General features: G+C 45.7%; 2 protein-coding genes across 2 annotated transcripts; one reads left to right on the top strand and one right to left on the bottom strand.

The window, feature by feature from the left end:
- The first annotated feature begins 11 nt into the window (after positions 1-11).
- TMEM69 (transmembrane protein 69) lies at positions 12-3,749 on the top strand. The gene is made up of 3 exons (XM_008924344.3): positions 12-129; positions 702-764; positions 1,390-3,749. The coding sequence occupies exons 2-3, from the start codon at positions 720-722 to the stop codon at positions 2,104-2,106; spliced, it is 762 nt and encodes a 253-aa protein (XP_008922592.1). The 5' UTR covers positions 12-129; positions 702-719; the 3' UTR covers positions 2,107-3,749.
- A 606-nt stretch (positions 3,750-4,355) lies between these two features.
- IPP (intracisternal A particle-promoted polypeptide) lies at positions 4,356-15,023 on the bottom strand. Its single transcript, XM_029959759.1, is given in 13 exon segments — positions 4,356-6,144; positions 6,958-7,178; positions 7,804-7,926; positions 8,246-8,383; positions 9,148-9,315; positions 10,058-10,213; positions 10,523-10,954; positions 11,036-11,074; positions 11,077-11,139; positions 11,142-11,163; positions 11,166-11,200; positions 11,203-11,571; positions 14,972-15,023. Coding segments are annotated over 13 exon segments (2,043 nt in total). The 3' UTR covers positions 4,356-5,919.
- Between the last annotated feature and the right edge of the window lie 630 nt (positions 15,024-15,653).

Here is a 15,653-nt window from a genome sequence, read left to right as displayed (position 1 = left end):
TCCCGCCCGGTGCCCGTGGGCAGCGGGGCTCCTTCTTCTTCCTCTCCCCTTTCCCTCTGTGCGGGGACTTTGGCCGTGCGGAGCCGCCGCCCTTCCCCGGAGCAGCAGGACTGGGAACTGCCTTCCCCGGTGAGTGTCATCCGCAGGGAGCTTACCTGCCGCTTGGGATGGGATGGCCTTTCCACTCCTTCTTTTGTTAAAGATCGCTTTTTCCTCATGTGAGGAATTGCTCGTTTATCAGCTGTGCGCAGCCATTTATCCCTTGAAAAGGAGATGATCCATGAAGAGGAAGCCGTCGCCTATTCCCTGATACTCCGTTCATTAACCAGAAATTGTTCTTGCAACACTTATTAAAACTTTACCGCTTCAGTTCATAAAGCTGCCTGAAACAAAGTATTCTGTAGTGGGCACGTACAGATTGTGTACATATATTATATATTTTATAGCTTATTTTAGAGGAACAGAGAAGAGAAGGCAGCAATAAATTGCAGATCAGAACCTAATAAATGAATAGGGAAAAGATATTATCTGCCAATGAGGTATTTGTGTGGAGTTCCAGGAGAAATGAAGAAACATATATATATTTCTTTAAAATACACCTGTAAGAGTCGGTAAGCATCTGATAAGTGTAGACTTTGGACATAAGACAAACTCACCTATTCATCAGTTTCAGACCTTCTCCTGAATTTTTCTGGTTTTAGGACGTTGATAAAACAAATATGTTTCCTCTCATACAACGATGCTGCTTCCACACATCTTTCAGAGTAAGTTACTGAAGCCTTTCTTTGCTCTCTGTTTTTATTTAGAAGTAAAATAGGAAAAGATATGAACTGCAGCTTTGAAAAAAAAAAAAGGTGGGTTTCAGTTGAAGTAGCCAGCTGTTTTATCAGTCAGCTCTTCTGGGAGAGCTCCTGGTTCCTACAGCACCTTTAGGCAAAGCTGTTTCTTTTATAAAATGAAATTTTATTGTCTCAAGGTCGTTTTTCCTCTCACTTTTTGATAGAGCAGTGAGGGGATAGTAGTTATTGCTGAGGTGACCTTGTCCTGCTTCAGCAGGAAATTATTTTACATTTTGTTCTGAAAGGGACTGGTATATTTTAAAAGTGCCTAAAGAACACATGTGTGGGGGGAAGGATGGGTGGGTGTACAAACCTTTTGCAGTGAGTAAAGGTTTTCTTACTCACTCTGGAGAGCCCAGTTGCTCTTCATCAGCTGCATGGGGTACCTTGGTTAGTTCAGTTAAAAACACCTGAAATCCAAGAGCAGGGACAGCTGTGATGTGACCTGACCTGGAAAACCACTTGGTGCAATATTCCATAGGTGGCTGAGGTAACTGCAGGTCTGTAAGCCTGCACTGTGTGGTGCTCAGGACAAGTTTTATGCTTGCAGCTCCAGAAGTTAACGGGTCCCAGGCTGCTGCTCCGTGCAGAGAATAAGACAACTTGGTCTTCCCTTGGCCTCTGGCTCCGGAGGGATGTGTGTCCTCTCTCAAGACCTCCAAGCCTCAAACCAGCATCAGTTTATGCAACCCAGCTCCAGGCTTTTCACACCTCTCTCCCTGTCTCCAAGAAGAAAAAGCCTCCAGAATCTGAGACGGAATCCGAAAAAAGCAAGGAATCCCTGAAGGACGTTCCCAAGCCGGCCCTTTACCTGAGCCTGGGGGGGCTGGTTCCCTTTGTGATGGCACCACTGGCCATGGTCATCCAGGGCACCTACTACCCCGAGGTGGCCTTTGCTCAGGTCACATACGGTGCTGTGACAGCCTCTTTCCTGGGGGGAATGAGGTGGGGCTTTGCCCTTCCGGAAAACAGCCCAGCCAAGCCAGACTGGCTGAACCTGGCTAATAGTGTCGTTCCTCCTGTGTTTGCCTGGCAGGCCTTGCTCTTCAAGGATGCCACCTTGGGAGCAGTGATGGTGGTGATGGCCTTGGGGATAGCTCTGCATTATGACATTGCCCTTCTTCCCCCTTACCCGAGAGGCTTTAAAAGACTGAGGGTGTGGGGAACAGTGGTGATGGTGTTATCCCTATTGGCCACTGCAGCACTGAAGCTCATTTTCGAGGTGCAGAGACTTGAAGGCAGAGATAAATGGCAGAACACAAAATAATAAATCAATAGGGAAAAGATATTGTCTGCCAGTAAGATATTTGCATGGAGTTCCAGGAGAAATAAAGAACTGATTTGTGCTTAGAAGTGATGATGGCAGGGATCAAGATGCTTACTCTCAAAGCAAACTTGATTTTCCTACTGACTTTCGAGCTAGTTTAGGAGGGAAGGATTGCAAATAGCAATGACTTCCAAGGTAAACGGGAGTCTGTCCTTATCCATGGAATAAGGAATCACTCTTTAACGAGATATTGCTGTCATAGGAATTTCAAATGGAGATTCAAAATGATGTGGGTATGAATTGCTGTAGGCTGAATTATTAAAGTATCTGGTTTAACTATAATGTGTGATCATGTTCTGAGATGGGGAGGACAACTGTGTGGTCACAAACAGTAACAAGGTGAAAGCAGTTGTAGTTTGGTGCTTAAAGCAGCAGCAGAGAACTGTGCACAAGCACATCCGTGTTCAGTTCCTGTGTTCTGGAACAAGACTCCTATTTCCCCTGAGAAGGTGCTGAAAATCACGGAATCATTTGGGTTGGAAGGGATCTTAAAGATCATCTCATTCCAACCCCCCTGCTGTGGACAGGGACACCTTCCACTCGACCAGGCTGCTCAGAGCTCCATCCAGCCTGAACACTTCCAGGGATGCTGTGTGAGGAAGTGCTCTGTAGAGTCAGTAAGAAAGGACAGGTGAGGTTTGTTTGCAGGGCAAGCCAAGGTCAGCACTCACCTAATTTGTGTCATTCAGTTGCTGTGCTGGAGTGGGGAAAGCTGAAGGGGGAGCTTTGTATCTTTGACAAGGCACCAGAGAAGACAGAAGGTCAACTTCCTGCTCAGGCTTACTGAAATAAAAAAGGATATGTGGGCCACCTGCTCTGAGGTTTTGTTTGGAATTAGGGCTGCCCAGCAAAGGAAGCTGCATGCAACACAGCCATGAAGATCTGTCACACTCCTAAATTAAAGCACTGCAAACTGATGTTATACACACAGACAGAGGTACAGTAGGACACAAGGACTCCAGTGCTGGCACTAAGGGATTAGTTAAGGGATTGAAAGTAGTTTGTGTCTTGTCCCTCCTAAGAATCCATACATTTGAGCACCCAGAACAGGTACAGATGCATTTGTAGTCTGCAAACCCTCCATGATGGGCCTGTTACTGAAACCCCTGCAGAAGCAGATGGCCTTTGTACTTCAGTCTTCCTAATACATCATTTAGTGGAAGAAGTCACGTGGATTCTCTTCTCTAGTCTCAGGTACCTCCAGAAAGCTATGAAATTGTATGTGAGCATGTTTATTGTAAGCTTTTAATTGTAAGTCTTTAAGTACAGTACAATATGCAAGAAAGCTGAAAAGTGACGTCCACACACGGTTTTAGGACCAGATGATCCTTGCAGTTGTTTAAATCACTAACCTTTGTTGTTCTACCCGGACTAAAGCACATACTGTCACTTAAACTTTGTTCATTCTGCAAAGAACAGAGGTTTAAGAAGCCTGCCTGTCCTGGAGATAGAGCCATCTTGTATGATATTGCTGAAACAGCAGCTCTGTACACCAGCCTCTCACTTTGGCAACCTGTCAACTTTTGTATGTTAACAGCATCATCCCTCTGAAACAAAAATAAAATTGAGTTTATGAACTAAAATGTTTTTTTCTGTTCTTTCTTACTTACACGTGTCATTGTTTAAGATGGATCCAGAGTAGAGACCTGCCTTTGGCTTGATTCAGTGAAAGAGGTGCTGAGTATCAGAGGCCATAATCAATCAGCTTCCAAGTTCCATTCAAACATGATGGAATCAGCTACAGAACCTGGAGAAGGTAACTCCACACAACTGCAGGCTCCCTCAAGCTCCATTAAACCAGGAAGTTTAGGGGTAGGGATCAGAAGTGAACTCCTAGTTCCCAAACTAATAAAATACAGCAAAGGTATTCCTCCAATGGTTCCACAAGAGACCCTGAAATGTAAAGAAGAATGCCCAAGAAATATTACCTGTAATTTCATCCCACAGAGGGCTGAATAGAGCTGGCAAGGCAGCCAGACTCCCAGGAAGTCTGAGTGATTTTACACTGAGAAGAGACGTGAATGTTTTACTGCAGAAAGGTGTTACTTGCACCACTCAAACAGTCACAACTTATAACCAACCTTTTTCTAATGTTCTACTGGAAAATAGGATTTTCAATAAAAAGAAAAAAGGACCTATTATATGAAAGTGGCAGTGATGCAACTCATTCAACCTATTCAAGAGCATTCCACAGTCAGTTCTGAAAACGTATTTTATTATGAAATGCTGTTTAATACAAGCTTATACTTGAAAAAAATAGACATTAATTCAGACATATAAGAAATCCTCTGAAGTAAAAGCACACACAAGATTATAGAACAATCAGAGAAAGAAACTCTCCATCACGTAGCATGTTTTAGCCCAACCCTATGTCAGATTTTAAAACCTAGATTCTTAAGGTACCTGCAGCACTCACCTTGGAGGATTTGATTCCTGTATTAATTAGTTACTTTTACACAGGGGATATTGACCTAGACAGCATGAATGCTCCTTTGTCTACACCGTGCAGGCTTCCTGTTCAGTGACATTCCACTTGCGGTTTTGTGTTCCAGAATAACACTGTCTATCAAAGTTCAAGCAGCCTCACTTCAGGCTCCATCCAAATCATCCACAGCTGTGCAGAAAATGCAATCACAAGTGTGCAAAAAGCAACATCAAATTTGTTAATTAAATGAATCTAGAAAAAACTCCAAACTCCTAGTAGGTTTGTTCTACTAGATGTATCCAAGCTAAACACGAACTCCTCAAGAGCACACTGATAGCATCACTTTAATGCTGAGTGCAGCTAATTCTATCACAGAAAGCTCCATTGGCTCAAATTTGGAAGAGGCACAAGATGCAGTGAAGGTGAACGTGTGTGCCTTCTAGAACAGCAAATACTCCAATGCCAAGTCTCAGCATGTGTCACACAGGGTAAAAGCACATTTAACTGTGGGGAAACAAAATGGGGGAAAAAGGCTTTCCCTAATTTTTTTTACTAAGAGCAGTCCTAAAGAGAACAGCAAATCTAATGAATAGCATTTCCATTTAAAATTGATCAGAGCTTACACAAAAAGGAGCTCTACTGTCATAGCTGATACCACTGAGAAGAAAAGCCAATGCTTAAGTGGAATGACATTATTAGAACTGTAAGGATAACCTTCCAAAATAGGAAATTCTCAGCCACTCACCATCCAAGTGAGTGGAGTAGCCAGAAAGTAAATATCCAATTCATATTTAATGTCCAGGAGCAGAAAAGAGGCTCAAATGTATCAAGGTCATAAGTAGAGACACCAAGCTTCCCCCGTTACCTTCTCTTCCTTGTTTTCCACCAGAAAAAGACAACTAATGCCATCCAAATTGCCCACCTGGTCTTATCTCCAGGTAACTCCTTGCTGTCCATAGTAACCCCCTTCCAGACTGCAAGGGCAGCTAAAATGCCAGCTTGGGTGCATGTGAGAGAGTTAACAACCTGATTAATGTCTCTGACATGCTGGAATTATTTCTTCAGATTTTTACGGGGCAAATTCACCATTTATTTCAGTGAGCTTAATCCAGTTATAAGAGGCATTCCTACTCTTAACAGAATACTTCCCAAGACAGACACTGGATAAGCCAATTTACTTTGAAGGGCTTTTCCTTTTGCTCAGGAAAATCCCTCTGATCTAATTCTCCGCTGCAGCTCCTGTGTTAAAAAAGGTTTCTGGCCTATGAAACCGGAGACCTGAGGAGACAGATTTACTCATTCCTTCAATGAGTTTTCTTCTTTGTGTTTTACAGCACGGCCACACCTCCTTCGCAGCGGCTGGTGATCATGTTGGCAATTTCAGTCCAACTGTCCATATGAGGGTTATAAACTTCAACAGAGTCAGAGGTTACCGGAGCAGCAAAATCAGGACTGGGAGCTCGGCCTCCCAAGGCATAGAGGAGTCCATTCACAGCCACAACACACACACCAGCTCTTGGGATCTTCATCGGAGCAACTTCAACCCACTTTTCCTAATGAGAGGGTGAAAGAGTCAACAAGTAGTTTCAGGGCAAGCCCTGATTCTGACAAAATAACTTCTAAAGCTTAAAGGCTGAAACATATCCGAAGAACACTATGTATGCACCTCACAGGCTCCAATATGGTATGTGTACAGTACCAAGAGGATTATCAAGCCAGGAATGACAACACTTTCACGAGGGGTCCAAATCACGTTAGTCACTAAAGAGCAGATCCCATACTGTCTGTACACAATGCCCCTCCCTTTCTTCAGTCACTGCAAGATGCAGTCTGTCTCCAAAATAGAGAATGGTACAGTTTGAAATGGGAAATAAGGAAAACTAGATTGAATTCAAAAAGCAAGCAGATTGGCACACTGGATTATGTTCTGCTTTTAACAGTAGCTACTCTTCTAAACAGCATCATAGAAACATAAGCAATAACAGTCAGGAATAATTTCTTATTTTAGTCATGCTGAAGCACCATTTTGATGCAGAAGGAAGGTCCTCAATTTTTCAGTGAGTTTTTTCTCTCTATTCAAATTATCGACCTTTCTATTGAAGAGGAGGAATCTATCCCCTCACCTTAACCCTAGCAAGTATTTACTAACCTACAGTATATCTGTGCATGGTTAAACCACAACAACTAGTTAGGATAGACCCTGAGATCACCAAAGCTTTGTTTCACTCAAGATCACCAGCCAGTAGTGAAAAGGAAATGGAATTTCCAGCTTTTTCTTTTTAAAGAAAGGAAGCAGGTTACCTCTACAGCATCTTACACAAACCTGATGCAATCTACATTTAGGAAGGGAACGGACTCTACTGTACCTCTTCAAATGAGTATCTTTCTACACTAGCAAGTGCATCCTGAGATTCACTGGAGCCTCCCACGGCGTAGATACAGTCGTTGAGAGCAGCCACACCAAGATACGCTCTCCGGGTGCCCATCGGAGCGAGCTCAGACCAGCGTTTGGATATCGGGTCGTAGACTTCGACAGAGCGGAGCTCTACTCCTTCACTGCTGACACCACCAACAACGTAAATCAAACCTGCAGGAACAGAATTTCTCCTCCCTTAGGTTTCATAATACGAAGAAAGACAGAAAATGACTGTCACAACAAAGGTTCCAGCCTGACGTTAAGATGGCTTAAGAGCGACAGAAAAACCTCCCTTTGTTCAGTAGCAGCACACATAAAGCTTTTGCATGAGTAACTTGGGGATTGAACACTGGAAGCTCTGATGAAAGCAAAAATTAATTAAGTCCAGGGGAAGGAATTCAGAAGGTTGCAAATGCTGACCAGGTCTGAATCAAACACTTAATAGGCACATTTATTTACCAAGTCTTTAGACATGTCTGTCTTAAAATAACCTGTAGCAACTCTTCAGATTGTCACAAAGAAACACACACAAACCCAAATATGGAAGGTAAATAAAAACAGTATCAGGAAAAACTGTTTTCATGAGATAAAAGGCAGAAGACAAGAGAGAACTTTATAGTCTTTGAGTTCTGTAGAATTAGAAATGTGGTATTAGAAGAGCAAACAAGCGAAGCACAAACATGTGCAACTGACAGCTCAGTACAAGACAATGGTAAGAATTCATGACTGAAACATAAAGCTTCAAAATCCAACAGCTGTTGGAACTATTTATGGATACAAACTTAACAATACACACCTTGCATTTCACAACACCCAAAGCAGTAACGGGGCATAGCCATGCTTCCCACCACATCCCAACAATTTTCTTCAGGATCAAATCTTTCAATTGTGTTGCCGATCTCTGCTCCAACCCAACCTCCTGCAAATAACAGCAAACACAGGAAAGAATTTAATGGCATGAAGTTGTGTGTTAGCTGCATGTTTAGCATACAGTGCACTGTTCCAGGACAAATTCTGAAACCAGCATGCAGTCAGTCTACAATGGACATAAGTTACAACTAAACAATAACTAATCCACAAAGATTTGGTATATTAATGCTTATTGACACAGCTGGTTTTCAAAACCTAAATTGCAAATTTGCATCACCGAGACGTGATATTTAAGATCAAATCGCTTTGCAAGTTCCATGAATCTTTAAAATTAACTTCACTTAGGGGAAAAAAAAAAGAGAACTTACCCAAAGCATAGATAGCACCATAGCAAGTGCACACTCCCAGTGCACAGCGGGGATGGTTCATGGAAGCCACAGTTGTCCACTGCTTTGTAACAGGGTCATAACATTCCGTACAGTCAAAAATCATCGAGTTGTCCTCACCTGCATAACAAGAGCAAGAACAGAGATGGAGGAAATGTTTTGCAGACATGGAAACATTCTTCAACTCCTTCCAGGACAGGCAACATTTGAATACAAGATCTATCTTTCAGCCAAACAGCCAATGTAGCAAAAGCATTGTTTATACCCAGAACTGAATAATCACTAGGAATCGCTTTCATCAACAGTTCCCTGAAACGTTACTGAAAACATCAGAGGGATGAACAACCACAGTGCTGCACATCTTTTACTCTGCAGCACAACTGCCAGGGTTTTCAGGACCAAAGAATGTGTTCTGAGGTGACAAAACCAGTCCACATATGCATTCTTGAGTGATGGGCTAGTAGAGCTACTCATCACATCCTTGTGCAAACACACATAATGAGCCTTTCCAGGCAGGCAGACCACAAGTGGTCTGTCCTGTGCTACTGCCTTTTATGCTATGGGCTTCTGCCAGACTACAAGTGAGACAAGGAATTCCATTAGTGGGGGTATGCAAAGCCGTATGGTAACCTCTGAGTTGCTACACCATGAGGGGAGAGCAGCTTAGCAAAAACTGCCCAACACAGGAGCCCAAACAGACATTCACAGAGCAGTGACAGTAGAGAACCAAGGCAGAGAACGAAGGAACCCCAATTATACCTAAAAGTTGTACTGTCTACTGCTGGGTTCCTCAGAACCACTTACAGGAAGAATAATTTAAAAAAATCCCCATCCATGAGTTCTCCAGTACCCATGTAACAAAGAAAGCATATTTGAGCTGTTACCTCCAATGGCATAGACCATTCCTCCCACCACAGCCACCCCCAGCCCGCTCCGGGCCTGGTGGAGAGAGGACACTGTGGTCCAGTAGTGGCTGAAAGTGTCAAATCGCTCCACACAGCTGAGGGCTCTGCTGTCACTCCAGCGTCCTCCCTGCAGTCGGTTGTACCCACCTGGAAAGTAAGTGGAAAGAGTGTGGGTAACAGCTCTTGCTCATCCCCATGCTCCTATATCTCAACCACCGAAAAAAATTACAGTAACAGCCATTTAGCCACTTTTAGTAGGAACTGGGTTTTGACAATAGCTTGGTTTCTTCAGCCCACAAGGAAGACAGGTTGGCTTGAGGGTCATGGTAATTGTGCTGAGCTGACACCATAATGCTACAAATATTAGAATTCATGTTTTGAATAAAACACAGAGATCAGCCAACAGCCTTTGCTATCCAAGTCAGTGCTACTTCCCACAGGGTGAAACAAACACATTCTCTTCCAATATAAAGCTTTGCTGAAAACTTGCAATTTCAAGTACCCCATCACATGAACCAAAGTATCCTGGACAGAGAAAACCACAGCTCTCAGAAGAACAAAGGGTGCAGTGGATTTGCATGTACCATTCCAGCAGCGAACCCTGGGTAAATCCTCTGCTGATTTGCAGCTTTCCACCCAAGGCAAATTACTTTTAGACAGCAAATCTGGGCTTTGAATGCCATGTCATAATGACAAAAAACACGAATGCTGGACTTCTGTGCAATTCTAAGCAGAAACCAGCTAACATGGTAACTAACTCAGCCATGACAAAACATTTTGCTATCTTTATATATTTTGATTAAAAAAAAAAAATCCAGTATCTCTTCAGTACTGTAACAGGAGATACTACTTCATTTGTTTTACAAGGTTCAAACAGCCACGTTCTAACCTACTGCATAAAGGTACTTCCTGGCTTTCCTCCGGGGACGACCTTTAGAAGCCTGCAGAAAACTGCTGACCTTGTTCTCTTTGGGAGACTTAGAGACTTCACAATATTCTTTCAACAGAGTTTGCAGAGCCACCCGAAGACTGAAATCTGGAATACCTTGAGGAAATAAGCAGAATAAAAAAGGCACAGTGAAAAGTTAGAGGCAGTAAGCAACTCAGCTGTAGAAAAATTAATAGCTTCTCCTAAAACAGCAGACAAATCAAGGTTGCCTACTTTTATATGGTTTTTTCAAAAGCAAGTTTTTAAAGTAAGCTGTGCTTGTTTGTTAAAAAATAGAACTCGTTTGCTATAAGTATTTTCACTCATCGTGCTATTAATGTAAAAAAAAAGTCCATCAGAGCCCAGTAACTCCAAAAAACACATGGCTTGCTCACGTGATATCCTTTCTTTCCTTCTTTCACTTACTTTCTATGTATTTTAACAGCCTCTGTGCTGGCAGCAGAGGGAATCGAACGGGCTCCAGTACTTCTACGACGTATTTCTTTCTTTTCCCCACATCCTTCAGAATCCATTGCATGGCCGCTATGAACACCTGGTACTCGTCCTCGATGCTCAGGTCCTCACTCCGCAGGATCTTCACGAGCTGCTCCTTGGTGAGCGCCAGGAACTCCTCCCCGCCCTGCACCTCCAGGAAGTGCGCGTGGATGTAGCTCTCGGTGAACTCCATCAGGTCGTGACAGGCGATCTGCTCGGAGAACTGGAAGAGGCCGATGCAGTTCAGCGGGTCGATCTGCCCCTTGAGGAACTCGCAGCAGAGCTCCACCACCTCGGTGAGCTGCAGCATGTCGGCGGCGACGATGAGCTCCTGGACGTTGTGCTCGGCGATGCTCACCACCCCTGCGGGCACCAAACCACAGCGGGGCCCGCTCCAGCCTGCGGCCGCGGGGCGCCCGCCCGAGCCCCCGCCACAGCGCTCACCTGTGTAGATGAAGTCGAGCAGCGTGTGGAAGGTGCCCCCTCCACGCCCGCGATCCGCACCACGTCCCGCCCGGTCTCCTTCATGCCGCCCGCGAACAGCGCGCGAAGTAGGGGCTGCTGGCCGCCAGCCCACCAGGCGGTGCACGGCGAACGCCTCCGGGCCCACTCCAGCCGCACGTCGCAGAAGCACTGCCCGGCGCGCAGCCGGTTGATCTGGGCCAGGAGGAGGCGGGCGTGGCGCTCGGAGCTGGAGAGCAGGAGCTGGCTGGGGCTGGCGCTGCCCTTGCCCGCCCCGGCGCTCGCCGCATCGCGGAGCTGCTGCTGCTGCTGCGGGCGGCACCGACACCCCGCCGGGCCCGCCCGCGCCGCGCACGCGCCTGCTCCGCCCGCCGGGCGCGTGCGCGCGGGGGCGCGCGCCCCGCTGAGGCCGCGCTGACTGGGCAGGGCGCGTGCTCTGATTTGGGGCTGCTTGAGGGGCGTGGGCTGAGGGCGCTCCGTGTGCTGAGGGTCTCCGTGTGCTGAGGGCTCTCCGTGTGCTGGGGGGTCGTGGGCTGAGGGGTCATGGGCTGAGGGCACTCTGTGTGCTGAGGGCTCTCTGTGTGCTGAGGGTCCGTGTACTGAGCACACACCCCTCAGCCGCTCCTCAAAAGGCGTATTTTCTAGACCTTTCACGAGCCTTGTTGCCCTTCGCTGGACCCGCTCAATGTTCTTTCTAAAACGAAGAGCCCTTGTGCACCCCCCCGGCACCTCTGGCCACCCTGTTGCTCGCTGCCTGCTCCATGGGGAGCTTGCTTGTTGTTAAACCTGGTCCCCCGATAGCTTATTCACTTATTCAGTCTTCACAATTTCTGTCACTCGGTCCTATTCCCTTCAGTCATGCTCTTGCAAACTGGATCCCTGCCCACCTCGACCTGTGCTCGTGAGGGAGAAACGTGGCAGTCTTGGGGAGAAACCACAGTTGCTGCCTGTCTGTGGGGGGATTGCCTGTCCTGAGCTCAGGGCTGTGGCACCAGAGCCAGCGCATCACATACTGAGTTAAACACATGTGGTCACTGAGTCAGGCAGAGCTGGCATCGATAGTGAGAGAAAAACATCCCTCCTGAGTTTTTCACAACTGTTCGAGGAGCGTGACAGGCAGACCCAGCCCAGCACCCCCTTTCTTCAAAGTGTCATGCCATTTCTGGGCCTTCCTCTTCATTCCAGCACAGATGTTTCATCAGTGTCCTGTAGCAGCACCACGTGGGTCACTGAAGTCAGCACTGACCCTGAGGCAGAGCATGCTTCCATCTCAGTCTGTATAATTCCCTGAGTCAGTGCATGCCTGAGCACTGACAGGGGATGAGCATCACACACTGAGTTAAAGGCACACGGTCACCGGGCCTGGCAGAGCTGGCACCGATTCTGAGAGAAAAGCATCCCTCCTGAGTTTTCCACAACTGTTCCGGGAGCATGACATCCAGCCAAAGCAAAAAGCAATCAGAGAACCACTTGGAACGCTTCCATATCTATTTACTGTGAGACTGGGAAAGAAAAACATGTCTGCTCACAGTTACAATGGTCATGGCCCCTCAGGCTTTTCTCATGATTCTGCGTTTCATTGTAATGACTTTAAAATGTACTTCTGGAAGGAATTTGAATTGTGATACCCTCTGGGGCCTGTTGGTTTCTCTGTTCATCAGCATTACATTCTAATTACATTCCAAGTTGTTCTTAAAAAAATATCCATAGAAAACATAGATCTAGATAGAAGAAGGTTTCTGCAAGCACACACAGTTGGATGCATGCTGATATAACTCAGTACAAATTTTAAGCTCGGCTAATAAATGCATTGAGGTTTTTCTTTCTTTGACACATCAGTAAAAGAAACCAAACCCCTCTCATGCTGACATTTTATTCATCGGAAGTGGCCTGTGAATAAAAGGCTTAAAATTCTCCTAAATGCCAGTGGCTTGCTCTCTGGCTGATGTCAGCTGTTAGACTCCAGGCCAGCACTAGGATTTCACACCACGGTGCCAAATTTATGGACACAAAATACCGTTGCTGAGTTGGCTAATTTTGCCCCAAAGGACTGTGCTGTGTTGATGTGGTTGGATGGTTCCATCCCCAGGGAAGGGCACTGCTTCAGCGGGTGTCTTCTGTGATCAGACAGGAGCTGTACAGGATGGGGCTAATGCTTCCATATACTATTGTGCGTCTCCCAAAATATGCTGTAGATTTTCAGGAACCAAACAAGCTATTCAGGCTTTCTCTTGAAAAACCCCTGTCCCGCAGAGGCCCGTGGCTCCTCAGATTTCACTGGCTGAAGGCTTCTCAGGAAGAAAACCTTTCCAGATGCCTGGATGATCTGTGGAGTCGAGGGAGATGTCTTGCTACCTTTCCCGAATCCTGCAGGTGCCGCTGTTACTGCAGGGTAATGTATTGGAACATTAGCAAAAGCGGGACTGCAGGATGATGTATTAGAACATTACCAAAAACGTGAGGTTGAAAGCTGTTGCATGTGTGGGTGCTGAACCCCTCCTCTGTTACAGGGAGATCTTGGTTAGATTCAAGGTTTTCTGTCTTTTTTCCCCCCCCCCTGAACTCCATACAGATGGAGAGCTTTCAGTCTCAAAAAACCCCCACACCAGTAAACCTACCACCAAAAAACCCCCAACCACACACTCACAGGCAGGCTGACTTCACACTCGTGCAACGTGGAGGAAAGAAGAGGAATACAGAAGGTACTGTACTCCTGGAAGAAAACATTGGTTACCCCATTATCACCCCAATGCTGATAATCATGACTAGTTATTTTGTTGTCTACCCAGTGAAAAGCCTCTAATGAGCTACAGGCACTAGATTCTAATTAGATACCGGCATAAACCTGTTATCAGCTTACATTTTCACGTGATACATAAGCTTTAGTGGATAAAGAAGCTTCCCTTCAGGATCTGAATGTTTCCAGTCTCTGTGGGTCACAGTGTGCTTCCCAGTGAGGTAACACATTTTCCAGGCCGAAGCCATGTGTGAGAAAACTCTCTCTTGGCAGGTTTGGGCCAGGCCCAAGAGCTTTTACCTTTGTTCCTGTGAGGGTTAATGAATCTTGATGAATATGTGTGTATGTGTGTGTAGGCTAAAGGTGTGAACTGGAATTGACCTAAAGATGGAGAGCAAGAGGGGTCCCCAAAGCTAATCTTTCTGCACAGGCAGTCCCAGAATATATGGCTTGTGGGGAAACATTTAATTTTTCACACTGTCAGCAAGGTGGTGATGGCTCTGTCCATTTCTCAGCTGAACTGTTAATGGCTTGGGAAACTGTAAAGCTCACTGCCGTGCCATGCTGAATGCCTCTCCTCTCCCTCTCCTCTCCCTCTCATCTTTAGAAACCTTTGCGAACTTTCTTGTCTGTTTAGGAAATTGCAATTAAGATTCTGTACTACTTCCGCTATAATATGGCTTCAGGTAAAGGTGGCATTCAGGTAACAGTCTGGCATCAGAGTTGTCAGTCTGGAACGGGTTTAGCATTCTTGAAGTGGGTATTGAGAAACTCCTGAGTATCCTCATTGCACCCAAAGCACTGAGGCACAGGCTGTGCTGGTGTCCAGCTGAGAGGGGTGTTGCCCTCCAAAGATCAGCCCTGCCCCGGGGAGCCACGTGGCGGCAGCAAAAGTGGGGAACACATCTGAGCCATAGGAACCTTCAGAGGGAATGTGACATTTCCAATGAGTAATGGACAGATAATGTCTTGTGATCTCAGGAGCACCGGCAATATTTCAGTGCTGTGTGCTCCAGGCCTCACCTTCACAGTAGCATTGGGTGGAAAGGTGACTGGTGTATGATAAAAAGTAATAAAACAAGGAAAAAAACTTTTTTGGTCCTAGGGTATGCCCTAACAATGAAAGGATCCTGTCATCTGACCTACTTGTTTGGAGAGGTTTGTGTTCTGGGTACACTTACCTAGCAGGAAGTTTGGAGGAATTCCAGTTAAACTGGGAATGTTGTGCAACATGCACGGCTGCAGTTCCCCACCACTTAGAAGATTCTTGTGTTTAAGCCACAGATCTGGAGCAACTCCAGGCAATTTGATTTAAAGTAAACATCCTGGATGCAATGTGTCAGATACTAGCACAATATTGTTTTAGTCTTTCTCATTTCTCCTGTGGGAATAATCATTCCATGAAGAAGGAAAGTGATCTAATGAGAGAATTAACTCAAGAGCTTGAATACTGAATTAATCACAGATGTCTGAGAGGGGAACCAAGGCAAACTCCACAGAGAGCTCACTGCATTTCCAAGGAAGGAGGCCAGAATAATACTAAGGCTCAGATAGCAGACCAAAACAGAGGCAGGAGAGATGTGCTTTTAGTAGCTAAAGGGAATCAATACTTCCCTTTAGCAGCAGAGAGACTTTCCCCCCTCATGTCTCTGTGAAGATAAACCTCAGTAGTAGGAGATTGCTGCAAATTTGTCTTGGAGATGTTGAAAGCTGCCAGACTGTTGGGGTCTGATCCTAACTGTGCCCTCACACTTGTTTGAAGCAGATGATTGATTTCATAGCTTGGGTCTTTTTTCACTAGGAGTCTAGAGCTGACCTGCAGCTTCACACTGAGTTAGATCTGCTTGGTAAGGTGACTGGATC

Source organism: Manacus vitellinus, unplaced genomic scaffold, assembly GCF_001715985.3.
Source record: "Manacus vitellinus isolate BGI_N305 unplaced genomic scaffold, ASM171598v3 scaffold_21_pilon, whole genome shotgun sequence".
Taxonomy (NCBI): Eukaryota; Metazoa; Chordata; class Aves; order Passeriformes; family Pipridae; genus Manacus; species Manacus vitellinus.
This window is presented reverse-complemented; position numbering and strand designations above follow the sequence as displayed.